The sequence below is a fragment of the Momordica charantia genome, assembly GCF_013281855.1.
Source record: "Momordica charantia cultivar OHB3-1 chromosome 4 unlocalized genomic scaffold, Mcharantia_2.0 BLBB01000004.1, whole genome shotgun sequence".
NCBI lineage: Eukaryota > Viridiplantae > Streptophyta > Magnoliopsida > Cucurbitales > Cucurbitaceae > Momordica > Momordica charantia.
Window position 1 is genome coordinate 24,995,072 of NW_028275162.1, and position 26,815 is coordinate 25,021,886.

At 36.1% G+C, this 26,815-nt stretch overlaps 5 protein-coding genes across 5 annotated transcripts; 1 reads left to right on the forward strand and 4 right to left on the reverse strand.

Moving 5' to 3' along the window:
- The first annotated feature begins 741 nt into the window (after positions 1-741).
- Positions 742-2,381, forward strand: LOC111006746 (small ribosomal subunit protein eS25y). The gene is made up of 4 exons (XM_022278833.2): positions 742-893; positions 1,032-1,106; positions 1,657-1,791; positions 2,079-2,381. Exons 1-4 carry the CDS (start codon positions 891-893, stop codon positions 2,190-2,192), a joined length of 327 nt encoding a protein of 108 aa, XP_022134525.1. The 5' UTR covers positions 742-890; the 3' UTR covers positions 2,193-2,381.
- A 757-nt stretch (positions 2,382-3,138) lies between these two features.
- On the reverse strand, positions 3,139-4,947 carry LOC111006691 (ferredoxin, root R-B2). The gene is made up of 2 exons (XM_022278755.2): positions 4,786-4,947; positions 3,139-3,811 (listed from the first exon to the last, which is right to left on the reverse strand). The coding sequence occupies exon 2, from the start codon at positions 3,787-3,789 to the stop codon at positions 3,340-3,342; it is 450 nt and encodes a 149-aa protein (XP_022134447.1). The 5' UTR covers positions 3,790-3,811; positions 4,786-4,947; the 3' UTR covers positions 3,139-3,339.
- A 1,145-nt stretch (positions 4,948-6,092) lies between these two features.
- On the reverse strand, positions 6,093-9,187 carry LOC111006659 (uncharacterized). Its single transcript, XM_022278695.2, has 2 exons — positions 8,418-9,187; positions 6,093-6,622 (listed from the first exon to the last, which is right to left on the reverse strand). Exons 1-2 carry the CDS (start codon positions 8,959-8,961, stop codon positions 6,402-6,404), a joined length of 765 nt encoding a protein of 254 aa, XP_022134387.1. The 5' UTR covers positions 8,962-9,187; the 3' UTR covers positions 6,093-6,401.
- Positions 9,188-9,937: 750 nt separating this feature from the next.
- Positions 9,938-12,408, reverse strand: LOC148212059 (uncharacterized). Its single transcript, XM_088122707.1, has 4 exons — positions 11,771-12,408; positions 11,543-11,653; positions 10,623-10,772; positions 9,938-10,341 (listed from the first exon to the last, which is right to left on the reverse strand). The coding sequence occupies exons 2-4, from the start codon at positions 11,546-11,548 to the stop codon at positions 10,102-10,104; spliced, it is 396 nt and encodes a 131-aa protein (XP_087978833.1). The 5' UTR covers positions 11,549-11,653; positions 11,771-12,408; the 3' UTR covers positions 9,938-10,101.
- A 176-nt stretch (positions 12,409-12,584) lies between these two features.
- On the reverse strand, positions 12,585-25,948 carry LOC111006229 (uncharacterized). The gene is made up of 14 exons (XM_022278019.2): positions 25,515-25,948; positions 23,811-24,057; positions 22,337-22,611; positions 21,249-21,422; positions 19,652-20,440; positions 19,470-19,564; positions 17,728-17,790; positions 17,473-17,561; positions 15,466-16,131; positions 15,292-15,366; positions 15,055-15,125; positions 14,888-14,945; positions 13,880-14,072; positions 12,585-13,553 (listed from the first exon to the last, which is right to left on the reverse strand). Exons 1-14 carry the CDS (start codon positions 25,931-25,933, stop codon positions 12,853-12,855), a joined length of 3,915 nt encoding a protein of 1,304 aa, XP_022133711.1. The 5' UTR covers positions 25,934-25,948; the 3' UTR covers positions 12,585-12,852.
- Between the last annotated feature and the right edge of the window lie 867 nt (positions 25,949-26,815).

Consider the following 26,815-nt stretch of genomic DNA (forward strand, 5'->3'; position numbering starts at 1 on the left):
ATCAAAAAGACGTGTGTTTGAATTTCTACACCACATGTTGTTGTACCAAAAAAAGATAGATAATTATATATATCTAACATTGGACTTATAGCTAAATATAGGAGCGAGGACTTAATTTTTTGTCGTAATTCAAAAGGTATATACAACTCGTTAGTATTTCGTAGTTTTCTTATAACTTCCCCAAATATTTACAATTGAAACATTAAATTTTCAGCTTAGCCAAAGCGTCGTGAGGTAGTGCCTAGGCATTGACCCCTCGGGCCAAAATTCCACCTTCTATTTCTTCGACTGCAGGTGTCGTGGTGCCGTTCTCTTGGGTATTTGGACTTTAATAAGTGTCGCAATGTCTTATTTACTCGCTTGGACTATTGTCTTCCTCTCGATTTGATCCATTTATGTCCTATTTCCACATAATTATTTATTAAAATATATCTTACGTGCATCTGTCTTAAAGAATGAAAAGTAACACATAATTTAAATATAAATGTCATTAAAGATAGCTCATGCGCTATCAAAACTTATCTAAGAATTAAAAATATAAATATAAGAAAAAATATTTGTTTAACAAGCTTGACTTTTGACTTTTTAACACCCCCACTACGGGGAAAATAGGATTATTTAAAAAAAAAAGGTAAAAAACAAAGAAAAAGAAAAAGCGGATCCTACTCTTAGGCATACACGAGCCCATATTTGTCCATCTTCCGGCCCAATTAAATAATGGGCCCTTAGTTTCAGTTTTAGGCCCAAAACTAAAAGCCCATTCGTGAGTGCGTCTATTTGAAACCCTAGAAAATTTCAGTCGTCCTATATATGCTTTCCCCTCCAACAAAATCCGCTTCCTTCCAGCGGAAACCTCTGCAACTTCTTCTCAACCATCGAAATCGGATCTAATGGTGATTTACTGCGTGCTTTTTTTTTTCCAATTCATCGCCATTCAAATGATTCTTTCTTCCTCACTATTCTGATTTCGTATTATGGAATTCTGATGAACTCTTCGACTTCTTGTGGTTTTTGTTTGGTTTGAATCGTAGGCGCCGAAGAAGGATAAGGCTCCTCCACCGTCCTCCAAGCCCGCCAAGTCCGGCGGAGGAAAGCAGAAGAAGAAGGTATGCTTCTTAGAGTTAAACTTTGTCTATGGTTAAGATTACTGTCGGGCGTGCGATTATAATCAATCTCCTTTTAGTCTTGCGGATCCGTGACTAGTATGCCGAAGATTGCTTAGATAGAATCGTTTTAATGTCCACTGTTGTTACTGCATGGATCTTTTGTAGCTCGTGTTCTTCTGAAGTTGGTAAATTAGTATTGATGTATTTTATTTCGACATTGTTAATTTGGAACTCCATCCTTCGCAGTTTGGTCTTTATAGATAGCTAGTGTAGTGTATCATTCCACACCGAATTGAGTTCACAATACTTACCTAGGGTTACCATTCTTGAAATGACTTATTTCTTCATTTACGAATAAGGGATTGTGATTATCGTTCAGAAATTACAAGTCTTGTGAGCCTGAAAAATGCAATGAGATATTCGAGAATTGTTGAAGTTTGTTGAATAGGAAAGTCATAATGAGTTGATGACAATGCCTAGACTTTTTTGTTGTTGTATTTCATGGGTGAAATGTTCATCTGGGTTTGTTACGTTATCATCTTGTGTGCAGAAATGGAGCAAGGGTAAGCAAAAGGAGAAGGTGAACAACATGGTTTTGTTTGATCAAGGAACTTATGATAAGCTCCTTTCCGAAGTTCCCAAGTACAAGCTAGTCACTCCTTCAATCCTGTCTGATAGGCTGAGGGTAAGTACTTTCTTCCTTTTAATTTTAAGGTTCTAATCATAATGGTCTTTCATAAGTTTTCAAATTTAATGCTTGATTGAACTGATTTGCTCACATGTCTGAGTGGACTAGCTATTAAACATGAATTCATAGTGAAGGAACCAAACTCACAAATTCTTAAAGATTTTATGAGGATTGCATTTCTGGTTGAACTTTGTGATTCCCTTCTGCTGCTGCTATTTGTAGTTTAGCAATTCAATTTACTCAAGGAATTACCAATGATCCCTCGTGTCATATGCTATATTTAGATCAATGGATCACTAGCTCGACGAGCGATTAAGGATTTGATGGCACGAGGATCCATCAGAATGATCTCGGCTCATTCCAGTCAGCAGATCTACACCAGAGCAACCAATACCTAAGACAATTCATTTCACTTGTGCCCGTAAAGGTGTAGAAGATATGTAGTTGCCTTTCGTTTTGCAATTTCGAATTTTGTCAAGTGATGAGATTAGTTTTTAGCTTTGTTATAATGGCTGTATGGATCTTTAAACGTGATTTGTTTTTAATTTGCCGTAATTTAGTATGGGATTGACACTTTTGGTTTAAAATTAGGATATGCAAGATTAAAATTAAACCTACAGGAATAGCGTTACTTTTAAGTTTCAATTTTAACTTAAAATTTTCTTGTAGGGTATAATAATTGTTTGTATTTGTTACAGACGCGTAGTTATTTTAATTTATTTTGATTTAAATTCATGGTTTTTATTTAAACCGTCTACATTTTTCTAAAAATAATAATTTGTTTTTATAAATGTAATAAATAAGCGACTATCGGTGAAATGTAAATACGACCCATACAATTTTGGCCCATTCTCGATTCCTTTCATATAAAAAGCATGTCGCGTTAAATTTTGATTAAGACAATTTTAGTGGTCTTCCGTCGAAGTATATACAAACAAATCAATTTGACTTATACCAGCAGAAAATTTTATAAATTTCCAAATGCAATATTTTTTAGAAGAGCCTAGAATAACCTCGATCGAATGTTATTTTATTTTTTAAAATTTCCAATGAATCAGTAGCTTCAACTATGAGAGGAAGATAGCAATTTGTTTATTTTATTTTTTCTTTCCTGAAAGGAATATAGCAAATTTAGATGGTAAAAGTTGAAGAAAAAAACATTTCAAATAATAGAATATTTCATATGAACAATAGACGACGTCAATTTGAGTGGTTTAAAGTGTATTTTAAAAAAAGACAATTAATTAAACAATCAGAAAAGCCCCTTTTATCATAATGGGCACTAATTAGTTGCCTTTAAACAAAAGTAGAAGTGGGTGGTGGAGCAGATTTTGAAGCCAAACATTCTTTTTAAACTAACACGAATATCCATTATTCATGAAAACCCAATGGATGCTACCACCAGCAAACTTAAAATTCTCAGTAGAAAGTACACAGTTCTTGCAATGGACACATTCAACCTCAAAACTAAGCCATAAAAAGTCGAGCATGAATGTAGTTCAACCAGGACTGGTCTAATATAACGAAAAAAAACGAACAAAGACATCAGTACAAATCACCTTCCTTGTGCGTGTGGATGACACAGTCGGATTGTGGATATGCCACGCACGTTAGCAGATACCCCTTCTCCATCTGATTATCGTCCAAGAACGATCCATCCGACTGGTCAACTTCCCCAGAAACTATTTGCCCAGCACATGTAGAGCAAGCCCCAGCCCTGCAAGAGTAAGGTAGATCCAATCCAGCATTCTCAGCCGAGTCAAGAATGTAAGCATCGTCGGGGGCTTCAAACTCATTCTCTTCACCGTTTGGTCCGATTAATTTCACTTTGTAAGAAGCCATTGCTGACACTCTGAATGAGGAAGACTTCAAGCCAAATGCCCGGGATACATTCCTAAAAGCACCCAAGGAAGATGGCCTCTGCACTAGGGCATAGGATCTCCTTGGTGTAGCACTTTTGACCATGCAGGATGTCGAGAGACTGATAGTCGACATGTTCAGAGTTCAAAAGTGATAGCTGAGGCAATGAAAACAAAAACAGGGTATTTAGACAGAGAAAATTGAAATCATTCATTAGACACTGCAGAAGACTCAGTAACCTTAACTAGTTCTACACTTTAAACCATACATGTTCATACCTATCACTATTACAAAATGAAAGTGACAAGACATATTAGAAAAAATGGATCATACAAGATCTTAACTACAAAACTTCCTTCTAAAAAGAATTCAATCGATGAGGATGCGAAATAGTTCCAAACAATGAACTGGACATGGAAAGTTGTAATAACAATTCATTCTTAACAAAAATCTACGTTTTAAAAAACTCATTTCGTTTTATAGTTTAACTTAAACCAATCAACAAAAATACGTTAGGAGTTTAAGTAACCTGAAAAGTGAGTAAATATGACCTCAAATATTTTGAAATAATGAGAGCAAGCAAATGAAAAGAATACATCCACAACCTCAAGTGCACGATTGGATACTAAAATTTGCCCACACGATCGCGCAAGGTAAACATAACTTCGCTTCGTGTGAATTGAGAGAAGAACTAGAAGTTTTATCAAGCATGCAAAGCGATCAAATAACGACAGAGACAGACAGAAAAATCAGGCAAAAATAGAATCCGCCTGTATCTGAAGCAACAACCAGCCCAAAACTATTCTGAATTAAAATCAAAAAAGGAAGCCGACGCTCTATAATTACAATCGTTCATCAGAAACAAATAAGATATTAGAAATCCTCAGAAATCCAGAGTTTGTAACAGCCAAACGCTTGATCCACGCTTCAATCACATCATAAATCACAACCACCAAACTCCTACGGCAACGATCAACAAAACAAACAGCGACAAACACAAAAAGCGAAAAAGAGAACTTACAGAAAGGCAGCTCGCATACGAAAAAAAAAAAAGAAAAAAAAAAGGTGAAAACAACAGTTGTAGAGTAAGAAAACGAGAAACAGAATACTGTAGATCGGAAAAGATGATACCGGCGATCGGAGACGGCGAAGAAAACGGCGATGAAGAAATGGAAAGTAGCCCTAATGCCGCTGAAGAAGAAGAAGCCAACTTCGTGTGAGTTTGTTCGCTGTTGTTTTCTTTCCTTAAGAGCCGACTCCGAGTGAAGACGCTCCAGTTGGTCACTGAGGCTGCGATCCTCTACGCCCATCCTATCTTAACTCAGCGTGAGCTCAGTAGAATATTCTCGAAACTTTCCAATTCTGTCCAGTAATATATTTCATTTTCTATATTTTTAAAAAGTGAGTTTCTGATTTTGTTTCAAAACTAATTCTTTTCTTTCATTTTCCTTCTTTGGAATTATTCAATTCTCTCTCTTCATGGCAAAATATATAATTTTTTTTTTGTTAAAATATACTTTTACAAAATTTTTATTGTAGAACGATTATGATTGGAGGGTTTTATTGTAATAATATTTATAATTAAGGAAATTTTGTAATATTTTAACAATTTAAAAGTGATAGGAAAAAAGTACATTTTTCTTCGTGGGGAATTGAGATACTCATTTCCAGGTTAAATTAGAAAAGTTTATATTTTAAACATGTTCCCTTGACATTATTTTAAGAGTAACGTATATTATACATCGTCTTTACATTGAGTGTAGGAACACAGAATAGTTCCTTTAAAAAGAAAACACACAACACAACACAAAGTAGTTTTTTTATAATAACTATATTGATCTGATTTTCATTTAGACTTTACCATGTATATATATATATACACACACACATATATATATATATATTTAATTTCATTTATTCTTACTTCACTTTTCATCACTTTATGATATAGTCCATGCTGTTAGAAATACTAAAAATAATGATATAAATATATCCAGCATAAAAATATTATAGCACATTCGAATAATACTTTTTTAGGAAAAGGAAGAAAATTCAAAGAAGAAGAAGATTAAAGAATTATATGACTTTTCTTTCACTAAAAATAAAAAAGAAGGTATGCTTTAAGAAAACCATGCCGATCGACTGGACTGAAGTGTGTCCATTGATTTTGGAGGCAGAATGGTCGATGGTCGGTTCTCCTAGACCTACAAAAAAACCGACCGACCAGCTTAATTATATAACTGTGGTTGCGAAGATTAAAAACTTGAAAATAATGGGGATCTTAGTAGACATTTGGAAGGCTACTATTGTTGTAGGAACCAATAACTATGCTCTTAGGTCTCTCGCCTCTCCCTACTCTTCCTATGTCGGTTTTGCATCAAAACCGACCGGTCGGTCGACACAAACCTTGAAGAAAAAAGAAGAGTCAAAACTGATGCTGACCCACCGTTGAACACCTCTACCTATAGGTTTAAATTCAAATAGCTACTTCATGATACAGTTTCATAAGTTTGAGCAGTTTGTATGCTCATGTCTATATAAGTATAACTACTAGCCTTCAAGCCTGAACTAACAATTTTGGTGTGAGGGCACACAAATTAAAGGGCTGAATTCAAAATGGAAAAATTGGAGGTTCTTGCTTCAGTATCAGCACTCAAAGTTCATTCATGACATCAAATTACCATCTCAAGCAATAAGCAAGATTACTATAGTTACATGTGCCCCTTTTAGATTCATCCTTTTGCTCCTCAGCCACCAGAAAGAAGCATAGAACTGACATCGTTATCTCTCTTCTTCGTCGGAGCAGATAGCCGATGTTTGGACCATTCTTCCAAGGCTTTGCGATGAGACGAATTCATCCGAATGCAAGGTCGTTTCTCTTTTATCAACTTCTCAGCATTTTTCCAATCTTCTGCCTCTCCTAGAGCCACTAACACTGCACATGTAACCGCGACGCTTCTTCCATGACCTGGAAAACAGGGCTCTTTATTCTACAGACAATGGTTTTGCAAATTTACCAACAGAGCAAACAGAACAGGAACAGATCTCCAGCAACCTCTCAAATTGTGGAAACTTGCAAAGAGGACACATACAGAGCAGAGGGTGCAAACATAATTGGAACACATATTCAGTAAGGTCCTACAGTATTTCATTAAAGCATCTTTGTCCCCCATAAGTTTGAATTCCTACCCCGTATTTATTAATTTTTGTATTATTAATTTTCTTTTTATAATTGGGAGTTAGAGTTTTGATCTCCTATACCTAGGAACATCTGCATCCATCCCAAGGCTCAAACCCGAGAGATATCAAGTGTTTTTGGTATTAAGCTCACCAAAAGGTTCAACTTAATGACCTCTAAGCCAGTATGACCAAGGACCCCAAGCCCTTGTCAACCGGCAAAAGGCTCCATCATGTATTTATGATGTAATAGTTTCCAGAAGAAAAGAAAGCTTCGGGCCGTAATATTCTAAATTTGAAGTTAATTATGTATAGATATTACTTGCTATTCTTGTTAATCTTTGCACTACTTAGAAGATATTTGGGTCATAGTCTCACTAGGTGTAAGTTTGTGGCTTGGGGTTGGGAAGTTGGATCTGTGTAGCCTATGTACAAATATTTATAAAGCACCAAGTCAAAGAGACTTGGGTTTACATAAATATGTTTGGTTTATGAAGTTTTACTTTGCAAAAGTAAATATGTAGTTTGAGAGGTGGTTTTCAAAGGCTCAAGTCACTTTATGTAGCCCCTGTGGGGCTAGCAAGCTCATAACCTAAGATAAATAAACCAATTTCACAGCTTTCCAACGTAACACATTAACCAAATTATGTGGCGGACTTGTTTCTTTGTTATTTTTGAGGATATTAGAGTATGTTTGGGAGCTTGTTAGATTTGGTTGGGAATCGATTTCAAAGTTCTTTTGTAATTATTAGAGGTGTTATCCCGTTAGATTGGAGCCCCCTTTCTTTAGGCGGGCTTCCTGTCGTAGGGCTATTTTTTTGTATGTCCCCATATATGCTTTCTTTTTTCATCTTTCTCAATAAAAAGCTCGAGTTTTTTCATAAAAAGAAGGTCAAAGAATTTCCATTTTTCTACTTAGCCCAAGAACTTCCACTAATATTCAATAGCAATTAAAAATGTCAGATTGGGTTACTATAATTGGCAGGACGAGACATTTCTGAAATAGAAACAATGCAATCAACTCTAGTGGAAGAACAAAAACTGGAAATACGAACAATCAAGAAATAAAGCAACATGATCTCTATCTACAGTGGGCATCGAAACAATTAGCGGAATAGGAGGTCGAAATCCAAGATTATAGGACATCAAATGGTCAGCCCAATGCATCATCATTCCAGCACACTCTGAATTAATGCGTGGAAGAGTATGCAAACTAAGAACCAGGTGAAAAGTAATCCTAATCAGTTCAGATTGAACAGAAAAGGAATACAAGAAATCAAACAATACCATCAAATAACAATCATCACAAAAACATAGTTGTCCACTCAGATCCAGTAAACAACAAGAGACAGGAGCCAGAATTTTTTCTAATGAGGGACAGTATATTGCATTCCAACTTTTGATACATATAATCTTTCAATTCTAAAATTTGGGTGGAGAACTAGATGAGAACTTTAAAATCTTAAAACTCTTTTATAAATCTATTTTCATTGAAAACAAACTAAGGAGACAATTGCACCCTCTTTCTGTAACCAACATTAGAAAATCAGAGTGATTCAACAAATCTGTAAACCAAGAGAGCTTACCATAAGCACAATGGATGAACACTGGCCTCTTCTGCTCTCTCTTTCTACAAACCCATCGAACAGCCGATTCAATATTTTCTGGCTGAGGAGAGCGAGTGTCCCAAGTTGGGATACACAAATAACTTGGCCCAGAGACCTCCAAACATCGAGGCAACTCACAAGTACAATCTAAAATGGCAGGGTTGCAAGGAGGCAATCTATCAGGAGAACTAGGCCACCCCCCAACGAATATACCCTCACAAATTTCAGAGTAAGGATCGTCCCTACGGTACAATCCCCTCAATGAAGGAAGAAATCGGACGAAAAACAAAAATGGGCTGAAGATGACGATCGACCAAATCGGAAAACTCCCATCTGTTCTCTTCCCCAAAAGCAGCGGAAGATTGATGGATGGGAGAGAAGCGACTGAAACCAAGAGAGAAACTAGAGACGCGTACAAGAATTGAAACGATAACAATCGGAAGCCATAGAATCTGAGAAATAGAAATAGAGAGAACAAGGCTGCTGCCTTCAACCCTATCAAAAATGAAATTCCGGGTTTCATCGATTTGAAGCCTGAAAAATTGGATAATTCGAAACCCAGAAGAATATCAGATCAGACCATCAAATGGGTGCTTACAATTCGGAATCTACTCGATGTGGAATTCGAGCTTTCTATGATGACCATATGAAATGGAAGCCAAGGAGGAGAGACGAAGCAGTCTCGAGAGAATCACCCGCCAATCCCCTTTGAGAAATTTCTCCGGCTGAAGTTAAACGGAAAAAATTATATATTTTTATTATTTGTTTGTTCTAAATCTCAACAATACACTGTTTTCAAAAAAGAAAAAAAAAAAAAACTAGCAAGGAATGGATGAAATTTCCGAGTTTTTTTTATAAAATATTACTATTTCAAACTTATTATTCTTATCTCCTCAACTTTCCATTAAATCTTGTATCGATATTTCTTTAAATGTCTAATAAACAAGAGGTCTATATTAGATATAAAATTGAAAGTTCAAAACAAACATTTGATATTTTAAAAATTCAGACGATTGTGCATATTGGCTAGTGACCTGATCCAAAAATTGATTGGAAAAATCAAAATGTGAGCCTGATCCAAAAATTGATTGGAAAAATCAAAATGTGAGCGAGACAATCCTCGACGGGACCCTCCGTTCTAACGCTTTCAACTCCACCACATCTTTCTCATGTTGTTTTTGACCTTCACTAATGCATATTATTCAAGGAGGACACAACCTTAAAAATTAGGCTTAATTTATAATTTAACTTAATAAAAGATCAAATTTGAGCCTTGTGATCCGTTTAAGTTTACATCTGATATTTTCGTAAAAAATTATTATCTTGAAATTTATTTTTAAATATAGATATTTTAAATTTTATTGAATATGGTACTATCTATTAAAGAAAATATTGTGACAAGCATATAGATTTTTGTCCATTGTAGATATTATGTCTAATTTGAGCATATCGCTTAAGAAAATATTTACACTATTATATTTTTCTAACAATTTTCGGAATATCCATAAATCTTATGCCATGCTATAATTAAAATTAGGCTCCAGTTATCCAATTTCTTTTGGTCTGAGATGAGTAATACAAAGTTCATCATCATTTATGTGCTTCTTAAAAATAATAATAATAATAATAACAAACAAATAGAATTTTGAGAAATTATAAGGTCTCATTGTTTTCTGCTTCCATAATCCTTCTCAGCATCACCAAATATGTCCTGCTGCAGTTGTTGGAGATGTTTATTGAAAGACATCAGCACAAGCTTATAGTTTTCTGAAGCTTCATTTATGGCCTTTACGTCAGCAAGCGTTTCTCCCACGACGCGGTTTCTGGGATCCAAATCCCGTCTTGCTGAAACATGACCTCGTGAAGCTTTGTGTACACCAGTTCGAAAGCAACTTTGTTTGCCCTGCGGTAGAATTCGAAGAAATGAATGTATTTCTAGCAAGTAGTAGACATGCATGTTAGAGATTAATAAACTGAAGTTAGAACAAGAAACTTGGACACAAGAGTGTCATAATTTCAGCTCAGAATGAATAACACTGAAGATTAGGACTCATTTAGTTTTGTTTCAGTCTTACCCCGATAAGTGAATCTATTTCCTATCATCCCACCCAGACCTATACGCTATTTTACCAATGATCATATAATTCTTGAAAAAAGTAGACCCCCGAATTTTCTGGCACATACCCTATAAATCTGACCAGACACCGAAGTAGGATAACCTAATAATAAGGTCAAGTAAGACTTTTCCTTTGTTTCACTCTTGGAAGTGGGGCGTGACACAACCCAATTGGCTGCATATTGACATCTCAAGTAACTTGTCAGAAGTAAAATTACCTACAAATAGAAGTTCATATCAATTTATGCAATAATACACAGATGAGTCATCAGGAAAATTCGAAAAATTGCGAGATTGAAACAAAGAATTCTACGGCTAAAGGATAACTGAAACAAGGATGTTCTATTCACCATTCAGTTTACCAGATATTACCAAAGTAAATAAATAATGGAAAACAACAGAAAAGGGTGCCCCTATCAGAAGTTATCCCCATGTTTCCAATTCCAATTATTCAACAGCTTGGGCAGGTGCATTACTAAAATGGATTTGAAAAAAGAAATAGCTCATGAACATGAACTTTACCCTCCACAAAGAATATACCTCAAGATGCAGCACATCATGAACTTAGTAGAAAGGAATTAAGAAATCAAATATTCAAGCAATGTACTCCATATCGTGTACTCGGAAGTTGAGAAACACTATTTCTCAAGCCATGTACAGCAAACAACGACTAAAAACCAAACCGGTCAAAAAACCCCTTCCCTGAAGTCTCCTGTCCAACCGATGCAAGCCACAAGCCCTTCTGTCCTAAACCTAGGACTGCAGCCTGCTCCTTTAAGCATATGTAAGACAGCTAAAAGACCAGAGGAAAGGAGGAAAGGGGTGCATATGAAACTAAGAACTGGTAAGGCTAAACAAAATAGGGTAAAACGTAAAAGATCTATGGTTAAGGTACCAATCCAATGATCCTTTTTATAACAAAGGAGAGTTAGAAAACAGAGAAGCAAATGAAACTAAACCTTATGAGCAAGGGTTAGTAGGGTCGTACAGCCATTAACAGCTGTCCGTATAACTATGGTTGGGACGACGGTATGACCTTTTTCCTTCACTCCATGCAAGAGAAAATGCTTACCTCGAGATTTACGGAAAATCAAAGATCCTGTATAAACACGAAGGCAGACAAAAGTAATGAATGATACGAATCAAGTGTAACAATCATACCATACATCTATTTTATATACAATGCATTGCATTAACAAAATAATAGGCATCTTACCACAAATATGAAGGGACTTTGCACTATGATAAGCAGTAGAGGTAAACGGCAGGCATCTTCTCTTACCAACTGGCAAGAGGCTGTCAAAATAGGCATCCTGAAGATCTCAAAGTTTTAACTTTAAATAACAGGAAGCAAATCAACTCTAGTACGGTGATGAGATAATCATTTTTCTCTGACTGCAACAATGGCAAGAATATCCACTCTTGATACATAAATACTAAACAAGGTAACATGGTTAGACTGAAATCCACTATTGTAGCAATGGAAGTTCCGTTCCAATTCTTTTTCCTATAAGAAACCAGAATATTTATCGATAATATGAAACTACAAGCCAAGCCCCATGTCAAGATGATAACAAGAACCTCTCCCAATTAGCACAAAAGACCATTTAAACTATAGTAGCTGAAAGGTACATAAATGCATCAATTCATAAATTAAAAAAAAAATGAAAGGAAGAAAGAGAGAAAGAAAGAAGAGACTACCAAGGAAAAAAGAGGGGACTCGGTTATCAAATAAAAAAAAGGATACTAAATAATCACAATAGGGGCAATCTCCAGGCTTTCATAGCAAGAGCAGAATTGTATCATTGATTGCATTAAACTCTGCCAGAGACGATCCCTGACAAGTCGCTGAACTCCTAGAGTGAGGGAAATAAGAATCTGCAGAGCTAACAATCCAACAAAGTAAGAGCAATCACTAGCAAATAATCAAGAGTAACAGGATAAGTGCTGAATACCATCACTGAACAAATTTGCAGGCATGTAGGAGAAACTAAAGACAGAGTTGTAAAAATATCATAGACGACAGAGTCTTCCAAGAAAATTGTTTTGATTGCATATGAAATAAGTTTCTGGTTACATAAACAATTATGACCTCACCACCCCCACCCTCTCTCCGTTCCACTCCCCCAAACCCACCCACCACAGAAGTGTAAGAATTAAATGACAATGATACCGATTGCCAATCTGTCAGAAGCTTAACTTGTACATGCAGCTTTCCCCCTGACTAAAGTATAAATTCTAAAACCCCAATAAATGAAAAAAAAAAAGGAAAAAGGAAAAAAGTACACTATACAATCACTATAAAAGCATATTCAACTCAGAGAGGTCGTCCATGGGTATGTCAAGGCCCACTGCATCATGGTCTTGTAATCCATCCTCATCAATGTTCAACCAAGAATCGAGATCTTGATGGCCACCAAGTTCATTGGCCACACCTAACTCTATTGAATCTAAATCATGTAACTGAAGATTTGTGAAATCTGTACATTCACTAATTTCCTTTGACGAGTCTTCAGTAGCATTATTAAGGGGCAATACTACGGTAAATTCCTTTTTTGTGCTACCATTAGCAACTTCACTGGAAACCCTAGTTGCAGGGTTGTCAGAATAATTTACATCCGTCAACTTGCCAACAAATCTATTTCCTGCAGGAGTTAGCTGACCTGTCTTCTGCTTGGGTTTTGTTTTCGTTTTACGCTCAGCCCTAAAGTCCCCTGCAGATGAACGGCCAGCTTTGGTAACACATAGTCTAGCTGACATATCTTTGTCCCTTTCTCTCTCGCTTCTTTTTCCTTTGACTCCACCCAATGAATTGTTTCCCATGGTTGATACAACTCTCATGCAAGCACTTCCTACATCATCAAGCAATACTTCTTTCTTCTTCCCTCTATTTGCTATAGGTCCAGTTCGGATGAAATCCTGGTCAGAAGAATGAAGTAATCCCCTTCCACCTTTACGATTCTGCAGACCATTGTGGTAAGCTTCACCAGGCAAGGAACCTGCAATGATAGAAAATATGTTTAAGTAAAAAATGAGCAAGTATATACAAGATGAAAACATTGAATAACTTTGAGATTACAGTAGAGTTCCACATGACGCAAATAAAAACCATTAAATGGCTTGGGCGCAAATCATGAACCCTACTTGTTACTCAAGCACCTTATATAACCATTTGGTTCACTTCTCTGCTGTTTTTTTCTTTTTTTTTTTTTGAGAGAAAAAATATAATATTTCAGTTCAACGCCATATCAGACAAAATAAGGAAGCCTAATGTATCAAGCTTAAACTTTATGGGTCAACTAATGGGAAACGATTGAACCATTACCATTCATAACATCTCCATCCATTCGATTGGAAGATCGAGTTAAAATGTCTCGAAGTGCAGGTTCAGTGAAGCAACTTTTTTGTGTATCTTCAAATCTTCGACACCTAGCCAGAGTTCTTTTCATAAAAGCTGAAGCAACTTGTTTTGATACCTTTGGGATCCCCAATTTTGCAGCGCTACTGCCTCGAGTGGCCTATCATATCAACCATATGATAAATGGTGATTTAATAAGTGAATGTGAGCTATTTCTAATTTAAAATAAACTGGAACTTCAATTTAATACTTCAAAGAGAGTGCTCAATCAGATCAAAGAAACTAGCATTTTGTTTTGGTTCAAAGCATCACATTACAAATGCATCTTCACGGCAAATGAATATGCAGAAGTAAATCCATGCCAAGCATACACGATAATAAACTAACTTTTAATAATTGGAAATCTCGTGAAAGGATAGGTGTTCCTCTTGCAAAGAAAAGCTTTAGAGTTTAGGGGTACAGCTCATCATCCCTTACAGTGGTTTCTTATCTTACAAATCATTATGATGATGATAATAAATAATAATATGACATCTTAATCAATTGTAACCATTAAAGGAAGCCCTAATAATGTCATGACACACAAATGTACAAACAATCAAGGTAACCTTCTAAATGGTATTATCTCATGAAACGGATGATCATCTAGAGATTATTTGTGTGTGTTAAGACAGAATAAACCACCATTCAACCCAAAAGCTTACGCTAATGGGTTGGGTAAGTTTCATTCATGTATATGGTAAGTTTACAACTGCTATTATTTTAAAATGAATGACAAAAACATACAACATGATGTCACACATTTTCATTGGTAAGAAAAAAAAATCCTAGAACACTAGAGAGACCATTTTATATCAATCTTGACCAAGAAGAAACGCTGGAAAAGGACAAAGTAAATAGACTTGCATGTATATAGACCAATGAAAGAGATAACAAAAGAAACCCAACATAAATATATTTTATATCTTTACGTACCAACTGCTTTAAACAAGCCAACTGAACAAGTCGGTCCATTGCAAGCTGTTCGCGGGACCTACAAGGTTATATTTAAAAATAATAAAAAATTCTCCACAGTTAATAATAATGTTGCTATATATGAGTTAAAAGATTGACGCAAAGAGTTAAAGTGCTGAAGACCACACCGTTCTTCTGTTTTTCTGCCTTCCTCAATTGCCTTGATTATTTTGTTCCCCTGAATTTTTGTTTTAACAACCTAAGCAGAAGACAAAAAGTGTATAAGCATTCCATGCAAAATAGTATAAGTTACTACATCGGCCCCAAATATAAAGCTTAGAAATGTCAAAGAAGATCGCACAACCAAATCTTAAGAAAACCTAATTTAAATAACATAAAAGGCGTTATGCAGAGAGCATTGCAACCTGTTGGTTGAGTTTCTTCTCTAATTCAAGAATTTCTTGATTTATAGTATCGTCTTCCCCATCTGCTAGGTCAGGCTAAAAAAGATACCATGGAGAGTTAATAGAAATTAGAATAAGGCAACCCACACATAGAAGTATATATAAAATGTACAAACTAAATCCTGAAATGCATACCACTGTCTCTGGGTACAATCCAATACTCTGGAGCTCCAGCATGAGTCTATCCTCTACAGACATCTGCTCATACTGACAATTAAAGACAGAGACATTAGACTCTTTCATATGCATGCCTAGTGGTCCATCAAGACCATTTTCATGAAGCTCTGGGAAGTATCCATTGTTTGACAGTTGGTATCCATGATCTGCTTGAAGCACATCATCATTGAATGACTGCCTGCCACGCCTTGATCCCATATTGAAGGTAGTGCTTCCATTGCAAGAAAATCTACGACCAGCAAATTGCTGAGTTTTAGGATCCAACTCAGATTCAAATGCAGTCTCAACAGAGTTTCCAGGCTCCATATCAACAGAAGGATGCATAACACCAGCAAAGCCATTTCCCCCATACTGTGAAAACATATTTGCCCCTCTACTTTCTTGAAATTCCTCCGTTTCATCTTCAACTATTAAAGCTGATAATACCCTTTGGTACAGTGGAGGAACTATTTTTCTCTTTTCTGATTCTAATTTTCCACTTGAAGTAACAAAATCCTCAGCTTCATCAACCTGATCAATAATTCTAGGCATATTTTGTGACTCGCTTTGATTAAGTAGGCATTTGCTTTTCCGTCCAGAACCAAATGCTTGAGGTGATGCGTCCTCCTCTGCCACAAAAGCACCCTGAGAAAATACCACTTCTTCAGAAGTACACATGGACAGAAAACAATCATATAGACAGACTCTTTTCATGTGTTCCTATTTCACTCCACATTTGGAATTCTTCCCCAAAAGAAAGTACTGAGATTCCCAAAAAGACTAAAAAAAAAGATTAAAATAACTATTTTGAAAGGCTAGATGTTTACTATACTTAGACAAGCACCTCAGAGAGGTTGAAGCATCAATACAACTAGATGATATTGTTCATCCGAAAGTGAACAGAAACCTCTACGAAAACCAAGTGATTTTAAAGCTGATTTTATAATTATGGCCTCAATATGATTATTAATGATTGGAAAGCTGTTATTGTCCTTTGTCTTGTTCTTCATTACATCGTCTCTTATCCAAAAAGAGAGGGAAAAAAATGAGGCCGCTAAGATGGAACAAATAATAACTTCCCACACTTGACACTAAAACAGTAGGGCTGACATAACAAGTTTTCCCAAAACATTTGGAGCCGAATATTTGAGATGTTTGAAATTTCTTGGACTTGTGATAGTGAGAGGAGGTCGATGGTGGAGGAAGTGCTTTTGTATTCCCCTTTCCACGAGAAAGGGAGGTTCCTTTTGGAGGCTGGGTTCTTTGGGATTTTCTGGGGGATTTTCTGGGAAAGAAGCAATAGAATCCTTAGGGGGTGGAAAGAGAGCGGGAGTCTATTTGGGACCTCAAAAGGTTTAATGTCTCCTTATGGGGTCTGTTTCAAATTTATTTTGTAATTATCAGTTATGTCATATTATTTTGGATTTAAAGCCCTTTCTCTAGGCTAGCTTCCTTCTGTACTGTTGTTTTTGTATGCCCTTGTCTTTCTGTTTTGTTTTCATTTTTCTCAATGAAAAGTTCAGTTTCTTATAAAAAAAATTTTAAAAAAAAAACACTTCCTCAAACTATCACAAATCCTACAATTTACTAGCCCTAAGCAGAAACTCCGATTATGTCAGGTAAATCCTTCAAGATTTTGTGACTGCATCAAAGAAATAAAGTTATTCACATCTCCCTCCATACTTCCCAAAGTTTGGATTTAGCTGAATTTTTCTCTAAATTTTTTGAGAAACCAAATATCTTCACCTAAATTTTTGGGCAATATAGCAAAATCTTCAGCCTCAAGTAATTAATTTATTCTGCTAGACAAATGATAATCCAGAACATACCGAAATAGTGCTCTTATGGTCTAATCTTTCAGAGAAGCCTTCATCATTCTTTTCTAGAGATATCTTCCCATAAAGAAAAATTATAATTTAACAATATCTTTTAGTACCACTGAGAATTATTGATGTTAGCAGTACAATAGTATACTGTAGTTCTTACCTGCTGCTTCAAAAAGCATTCATGCTCTTGGCTGACAGAAGCAAACAAAAATTCCATTTTCCACCAGAATGTACTAGAACAGCAAACATCTGCAAAAGCATTACATGATCATGATTCATGTTTAAAAAAATAAGCAACTATACTTCTGATCAAAAGAAGAAATAAGCAACTATACATGCATACATACAGATACACACGCTAACACTAGACATCCTGTCCAAAGAAGAAATTTGAAATTTGAAGTGGGATACATACAGCTCGGATTACAAGCATAATTTGCAGCTTCCAAGAGTTCTTCCCGGTCATCATCCGATTCACCTATAAACCATGTATAAGAATACTGAGGCAAATGTAACATCTAGGAAGTGAACCAATTCAGTTATACATCCATTTGTCATCTCATTGGAAATTGGGAAACTGAACAAGAATCGACTACTTTCTTACAATGATTTTCTGTTCCCACTCATAAAGCTCGTATTCATGTGTGGGTTAAACTAAAATCTTCCTTTTCAGAAAGAGTAGAATGGTACATTTTGAAAATTATTATTTCAACTCAAGATATTTTCTTTTAACAGGAAACAAAAGTCCACTCAATAACTAAAGCATACATCAAAACCCCAAACAACTACTGAATCATTTAACAAAATGTCGCTTTGAAAGAATGTTTTCATAAAGTTATTAAGAAGGAATACTAGTCCTACCACCACCGTTACACTTTTTCCTTACTCAGAAATATATTCCTTTTTTTCTAGCAAAACAAATGTTGAGCCATGTAAAAAGCTTTAAACTATCAATTTGATAGCTGAAAAAAGTGGATTGGAGTAAGACATGACATATAAAACACTAAACTCATAACTTTCAATCACTCACTAGCGTTAAGGCTAACAGTAAGAACTTTATTTGATAAAACTACTACCATTTTCATCTCTATATTGTTAAAACTATTACTAGAAAACAAGTTATTTCAATTCTCTAAATTAACTTTAATCCATTTTTTAAAGAAAATAAAACAGCATGATGAAGAGCAGTGCTGTTTTTTTGCAATTGAAGAGTTTAGTGCCTGCAAGGCTAAATACAGTTTGTTTTTGGGAAAAATATTATTCCAAATACTGGATTTTTTACTCTTCTGAGGAATTTTCTGTTGGCTCCTCTAAGCACATATCACATATCGGCCTCAACTCCTTTATCAAAGGAAATACTTTCAGCCATCTGGAACAGTCCTAAAAATGTTAATATTCTAATCTGGATTTTGCTTCATTCAAGTTTAAATACAGTAAATATTCTCCAAAGAAAGCTATCATATTCAACATTGCTGCCTTCAGTTTGTCTATTATGCGTTGGGGATGCGAATGTCAAAATCATCTTTTCTTCTCATGCCAATATTCATTTAATTGTTTGGCTCTCCCTATGCAAGATTTTAAATTTTTAGTGGGTATTTTACAGAGAAGCAAGTAAGAATATTACTCAGTTGTTAGCAGGTTCGATCTTTTCTCCTTGTGCCAACTTTTTATGGATCGATGCTATTAAATCCATAACAGAAGAGGTCTAGTTTCAAAGGAACCAGAGAATTTTTTGGGATGAGCAGATTTTGGGTGGAACGTTATGATTTAGCCATCTTTAAAGCTTCATAATGGTGTTCTCTGTCCAATTTGTTTTCTCCTTATTCTCCTAGTCATATTTGTTTGAATTGGAAGACCTTTATTCAGCACCACTAGCTTGCTGTTATTTATTTTTATTATTGTTTTTTTTTCACTTATCCAGGGTTTGTTTCCTTTGAACATTTTTGTATCTTTACTTTATATCAATGAGAAAAGAAAAGATACAAAAATGCAGTATCAACTCAGCAGCATAAACTATTTCCCCATGATAGCTTTTTTATGTGACATAACCATTTGTCACAATTTTATATACATATATAAGAAATGTGTCCCAATCTTTATGTGCTGTTTCTAGGAGAAACGCCTCATTTAAGACGATATGAATCAAACATAACATACCTGTACAATCAGGAGAACCACCAGCTGATGTTTGTGAAACTCGGCTGAAGGCCTTTCGATCAGATAACTTTTTTAGTGGGGGACGTCCTGACTTGCTGAATAAATTATATATCATAAGATAAAGCCAGGTTATTGAAAAGAGACAATGAAAGAGAAAAAAAAAATGTTAGCAGATCTATCACCTTCCATTTTTCTCAGAACCAAGTCTTGCACTTTTAAGTGGCTTAGTCAAAGTCGGTGTCTCCAGTTTCTCCCTCACTGGTGAAACAGAAACCCTCGAAAATGATGAACCTCTACCGCTCCTTCCCTGTCTTCTAGCACAGTCCCCAGTTTCTTCTTTATCAAGTACCTTGTTCTTCACTGAATGAAATATGTTAGGAACATTATTCTGAACAGCAGGAACCAACATTCTTTCATCTGGTTCCCCGCTCCCTGATCCTTTCTCTTTCAATTGGCTGTCGTGATTTTCACCAGCACCAGATTCTTCACTTTCGGATAACCTGGCAGGAGATGACACAACTTCCTGTTTCACCCTAACTTGTTGACTACCAATGGACAAGTTCCTAGCAAGAAATGAACCACTGGTCACAGGTGAAACCATTCGACCACCTAAATCTGAAGGAGAACAACCTTCAGACCCCAGCTGTACATCATCATGATTTGAAACAGGTGATAATAGGTTAGATCTTCTCGTACGGGATATTTTCTGTGGCCTCTGGACAACCCATTGAGCCATGGGAGGAGAAGATGATCCACTGGGAATGGGACGCTTGCGATTGTTAGCCCCATTTACTGATTGAAATTTATTTGCACTCGAAGGTTGTTCCCAGCCATCAAGTGCTCCAGACATACGTGAAAGATTAGGAGATGAACTTCCAGCTGCAGTAGAGCCAGACCTGGGTGCCCTTGAACCCTTTCCTTTTGCAAGGGAATATGGACCAGCTACATGACTATCTTCGCGAACATTTAATCTGATGGTAATTTTACATTAGTAAAAAATAACCTCTCAAATCTCGCATAACAGTATGCTAATGAACACAAACAACTCAAAAATATAGTAGTAGATGAAAATATGTCAGTAATAAATCGAAAATCCAAAGTCAAATGCATCAAACCACAAATCCTTATACAAATCAGTACACGGTCCCAAAAAGTGGTTGAATAAGTTAATTAGGCTGGGAAATCATGTATGGAGTAACAAGAGCATGTAATTGATGAAGTTTTTTAAAAGCCATACCCCTCTGATTGCTGTGGAAGGAAGTCCATTGGTAAGATACTCCCTTAAATGCCCTTGCCTCTAATTGGAGGGCTTTCTTGTAATTAGCCACCAAGGTTTTTTGGTTATTTCATAAATCAATGAAATACTTGTTTCTAACCACAAAAAAAATCGCAAAGCAAATGGAACCATCTTTTAAGGAGCGCCAGCAGAAAACAATTAAGAATATTAGCTCTGTCTTAGTCCAATTCCAGATTATACGTATTACTTACTCAGTGGAGATATTCTTAGTGGAATACACAATAGAAGGTCGAACTCTTTTTATGAATGTCAACATGTTTTTTGGAAGGTAGGTATAAAGATTGCAATATTGCTTGATTGCTAATTTCATTCATTGTTAAGTTAGAACTTAGAAGATTTCTCATCATCTTGAACTGATAATAATTTTCATTACTCATATATTTGTGTTTTTTAATAAGTGGGTAGTATCTCCCATTTCTTGTCACCAAAATAATAACAGCATACAGTCATGCTAGTGTAGTACATTAAAAGGAATGACATACTTATTATTTCCTTTCACTAGTAGTCGGTCCTTCCCTTGTCCGCCAGTAGGATCCCTAAAAAGAGTGGGCTTTTTTTCAGGCTCAGGCTTCGGAATGATACGCACATTTGAACTGGTAGGCAAGGAACTTCCATCACATTTGTTTATGCCACTAATACCACTAGAAGAACCTGATCTGCAATGAACACCATATTTCAACATTTATCCATCTCATAGCAATAGTAAACAGAAAAGGAGACATGAAGTAACTCTTGTCCAATAGATACCTTTCCAGTTTCCCATAAATTGAATATGTCAGTAAAAGAAAAGGAGAAAGAAGGCAAGAAATGTAACTCTTCTATGGACATGAACACAAAAATGAAATTGTCCAAATTACATTTTTAAATGTGTGTTCACATAAATATGACTTTACAATGAAACTAAATCATTGAGGTAACTAAAAACATCAGTGTTGCAAAACTAGGAGCTTTTGAACTCAAATATTTAGTTACATTGAATCTAGAGCATGAAGTGTGGAGAGTCAGTTTCTACGAGCAAATGGCTTGTTTCAGGTCATGTCAGTCTATAATGGAAGAGATGTTTCACCCTCCTATATCTCCTTTTTGAGATAGGAGGCAACTCTTTGACAGGATGCTTTTTCTTGCAGTCTCGTGGAACGTTTGGCTTAGAGAAATAAGAGTTTCTAAGAAGTGGATAGTTGTTGAGTGCTATGGTACTTCTGATAGAAGAAATGGACAGCCTTACAGAAATACCGGTCCATCCAAGGTGAAAGAAAGCGCCTGAGTAGGCAAAGAGACAGTAAAGGGAGATCAACGTGCTCACAAGTCATCCATTTTGTGAGGATCCTCCTTTTCTTCAAAGAGAGAGAGAGAGAGAGGAAGGAGAAGTATCTTCAAAACAAAGTGTAATAAATAATTGTTTTATAGGGTTATTATTGAGAGGTTTGTAAAGGTTTAGAGTATATACAATTAAATTGTGGAACACAAGCTCGAGCCCGTGATTTTCCAAAACAAAGCTCTCCCAAGCAATCTCAAGATTCTCCATATAGCAACAAGTAAAAAAATGCATATTAATGCAGAAATAAATCACCTGACAGTTTGGGAATCGGAGGATTGCACTCCTGCCTCATTATTAAGCTTATGAAGCATGACACGCTTTAGCTCTCCTTCACCATCCAAGGGTCTGTTCAAAACTGTACCCACAGTGCGCTTCCTTTTCATTCTTCTGTCCCATGATTCTCCAGTTGGAAGTTTGCGAATTTTTTCTTCAACTAGATCAGAACCTTCGCCCCCGTCCCTAAGCAAATCTCTGTCTCTAGCCAAGGGTGGAGGCTGCCTCATAACATTGTTAGTCCGGCCTTCAGCCTATTAAAAAGTTGAACAATATGATAAAATGAATCTAGCACTTTAAGTCCAAAAAATATCCAACTTGCATGCAGTGAAAGAAAAGTAGATATACAGGCAGGCCAGTATCTAGACAGAAATTAAAGAATGGTGCTCGTAGCAATTAAAAAGAAGTGTCAATAGGAAAGTGACCTTCTAGAAACCTCAAGAACACAGTTAACAAGGATTTATCATCGGATGACTCTTGAAGGTGAATCAAGAAGACCATTAGCTGAAAGTGTTACTCTCGGAACTTCGCAGCATGAAAATTATAGCTAATTGACCATCATATTTTCTGGCTTTTCAGAATTTCTACTGATTCCAGTTTTCCCAACACTACATGTTCAGCCTCTCACTACCTTTTTCCCCCTTATGATAAGATAAAGAAACTTACTTTTCACTTCTACAAAGCCATACCCAAACTATGGTGGTCAAATTCACACACTTCATTTCTATCAAAAAGTAATTATACGTACCAGGTGACTAGATGTCCAAACCCTACTCAACTATAAAAGAAAATTATCTTCAATTTTCAAAGATCAAGGGAAATAGGAGTCCTTCTTAGAAGGTTATAACAAAGCCACAAAACATATCATGCCCCAAACACACTCCAAAATTGCACTTTAAGAATTCCAAATCAGATACCATATCTTCAAGTACCATTCTTTTTTAATTAAAGTCGACCTATGTATCTGAAGACCATAGGGGCAACAAAGAACTCTACTCTAAAAACACCTGAAACCACAGCATCTCTCTCAAAAGACTATTGCCCTACTCCTTTTTCAAATTATCAAAAAATCTAGCAGTTACAGCATTATTCATTTCGTCTCTGCTCTCCACTAAATTGATGCTTTGGTCACTGGCAATGCAGCAGCTATCTCTTCTCCATAAGAAATAACAAATATATATAAACTATGAAAACTTCCATGAGACAATAAAAAATTTTAATTACATTAAATGCATACATACCAAGTGATGACTAATCTGTAACAGTATTTTCATTCCTAAACAATTAGTTTCCAGTAACAACAAAAAAGGACAACCCAACAAAGATATGTACATCAATAACTTTTATTATATGAAGAAGGAAGCAGAGCTGATAAGATAACAGTATGAACAGAGGGATGCAATACTAGAAACTATAAGAAAAAATGAAGGGATTGGAGAAAATTTAAACAGACCCTTAATTCAGCAACTGAAGTCCGAACTCGCTTGTTAAGAACATTGTTCTTTGCCCTGTCCTCGAGTCTCTGATTCACAACATCTGGAGAGCTTCGAAGAACCTGACTTCCCTTCTTCAATAGGTTAGGTCCAGCAGGTCTTTCATTAGTTAAGATCTCATTCCGAATCTGCTTCTTCTGGACCAGGGAAGACTCACAATACTTGTTCAATTTGTGCAAGGATTCATCCATCCTTCTTGCTCTGCCCCTGAAAAATGTGTGATCATCATAATCGATATCATCATTCCATTTTTTTTAATGACAAAATGAGCTTCCATTTAGACAAAGGAAAGAATTACAAGAGGGCATACGAAAAGACAGCCCAACAAAGGGTGTCAAGAATGGGTTCCCATCAAGCAAGATCAACCAAAGGAGTAACTACAGAAATGTTTAGACAAAGAAGCCTAAAGAGAGACTTGATAGCTAACAAGATCCCAAAACCTCCTCCTAGGAACTCTAACCACTCTAATAGTCCTGATATTCCTCTCTATCCACAGCCCCAAAAAACAGCTAATAAGCCTACCCATGACCTGTCACAAAAAACGGCTGTTATCCCAAAACAGGAGATGAAGAAGAGCCTCCTCCATCATCATTCCAGTTTGTGGAGATGAAAACTTCTAAGAGGAAAAGACCTTAGGAAGTAAGAGGACGTAGAGGACATGGAGTTGGTGAATCTGTTGGGAAAAATCAATGCTTCATCCCTCCCAGTTTGATGACAAGATAATCTGGATTCTTAGGCATTTTGGAGAAACCTATACTAGATCTCTCTCTCAACAGTTCTCGACTCTTATATTTGTCCATTTAACTAACGGCATTTTGAAGAACAAAAACCCTAAAAATAGTAAGTGTTCCTATGGATCCTCATTTTCGTCAGACTGAATACTAATGACATAGTTCAGAGGAGGTTTCCTGTTATACACTTCTCCTCAAACAGTGTTATATTGTGTGAGGTACATTTGAGGAAACCCAAAACCCCCTTGTTATTCATTGAGTGAATGCTACTAAGCCACAATACTTATTAGATTTATCCTTCTTCAGATCCATCCATCATCTTATAGAGAATTCTCGGAGTATGGTCTGTGTGGGCACAAGATGAAAAAAACATGGAAGATCCTGCGGGAAAATGGTCTCATGGCTGGAGTTTGAGAGTTAGGGAAGGAGAGAAATAGAAGAAGTATAATTAGAACTTTAATGATGGTAAAGATTTTGAATATTTTATTAATTAGCAAATTTTTGTGACTTCTTATTGCTTTAACTCTACAAAAAAAGTTATTTAATTATTTTCCATTTATCATTTATGTCATTCGAGTTCCTCATCATAAACTGCCTTCACTTGAAAGGCTCTTTCCTTCATTTTCTTTTAGCTTTTTACCTCCTATAAACATAAAGTTCACATTTTTCTATTCAATAAAATGTAACCAAGAAAAGGGATAAATATTTATGTAACAAAACTGTTCATTGCAAGCCAACTTACCTAACAGTTAGTTCACTGACCTACCCTAATTTAAATTTGAAACATATACTACTAGAATTCGAAACTATCGGAATCTGCATGTTTCAAAATGGAGGATTGCAACATCAACATTGTCTAAAATGAGGGGTAAAACATGCACACACATGTATTATCCATATGAAAATTCAGAACTGATTAAAAAATTAAAGTACCTAGCCTTATGAGATGATTCCAGAACACAAGCTCTGAACCGCTTTAGCTCCTCCATGGCTAGAGGATGCTTCAAACGAGCAGATCCAAATGAGCTGTCTTCTACATTCGTCCCAAATGACATCTCAAGTACCTTTTTTATCTCTTCTGAACGAGGATATTTTTGCTCTCCCAATTTTATAGGATCCAACAATAAAAACTGAGATAGTGTGGACAGATCCCCAGCAGATGAAGCAATTCCTCTGGATGAACCAGAACCCAGACCAAACATCCGGCTCTCTCCTCCATCACGATAGCTTCCAGACCTATCCAAACTGGAACTTGTCTGACTCATCCTCTGTCCATTGGCATAGCTCCCCCCAAACGCTAGCTCGTCTTGAATGGCTGAATTTGAGGACTCAAACCTCACATTTCCTGCCATCACTTAAAGCTAGTTGAGCAAAAACCCAAAGAAATTTGCTTCCGTATAACTTGCAAGACTCCAGAACCCAGCTCTGGAGCACCAAACAGCTAGAAATATCTGCAGTAACCATGACATCAAATTAGTTCCAACCCTAGTTTATTAAGTCACATCTTTGAATTGTTAACTACGTTTTGCTCTACATGGACAGCGGTATGCAGCCAGCATAAAACATGGGCAATGTGGCTAAAAAAAGGGAACGGGATATCCCATTTATACGTCTCAAAATATGATGTTCCACTCACAATCAAAGCGGCAGGAAAAACGAAATTCAGTTTGAGAGAACCAGAATTTCATATAGTTGACGAGTCAAGTATCGAAACAAATAAGCGACCCACCAATTTTCACTACCTTTATAGTGCGCCCTCTCGATAAAGTTTCCCAAACTAGATTCCGGTTTCAGACGAAGACGAATAAGGAAATCAAATATTCAAACGGCAATTCAATTTCAGCAAATTCGCATGTCTTGACAAGTCGAATCAGAATACCTCCCAATAAACAAAAAGAAAACTAAAAGGCCAAACAATCTCTAAACCCTAGTTCCAGAAAAACCTCTAGGGTTTGGCAGCGAATTGCAAGAAATCAAACCCGTAATTCTCCAAGAAAAAATCTAATTATTCAAAAGCACAGGCCTCAAAATTACAAACATTTACCTGCATTGACCGATCAAACCCACATCGAACTGTAACAAAGATAATTCGCGATGGCAAACAGCACCGTTCCAATACCTTGAAAAAAAAATAAGAGGGAGAAAAAAGGGGTTACGATGATGGAGAAAGCAGCCGTCGTAGAGATTCCGACAGAGAAAGAGATAGATTAGGAAGGTCCCGCTGAAAAAATTTA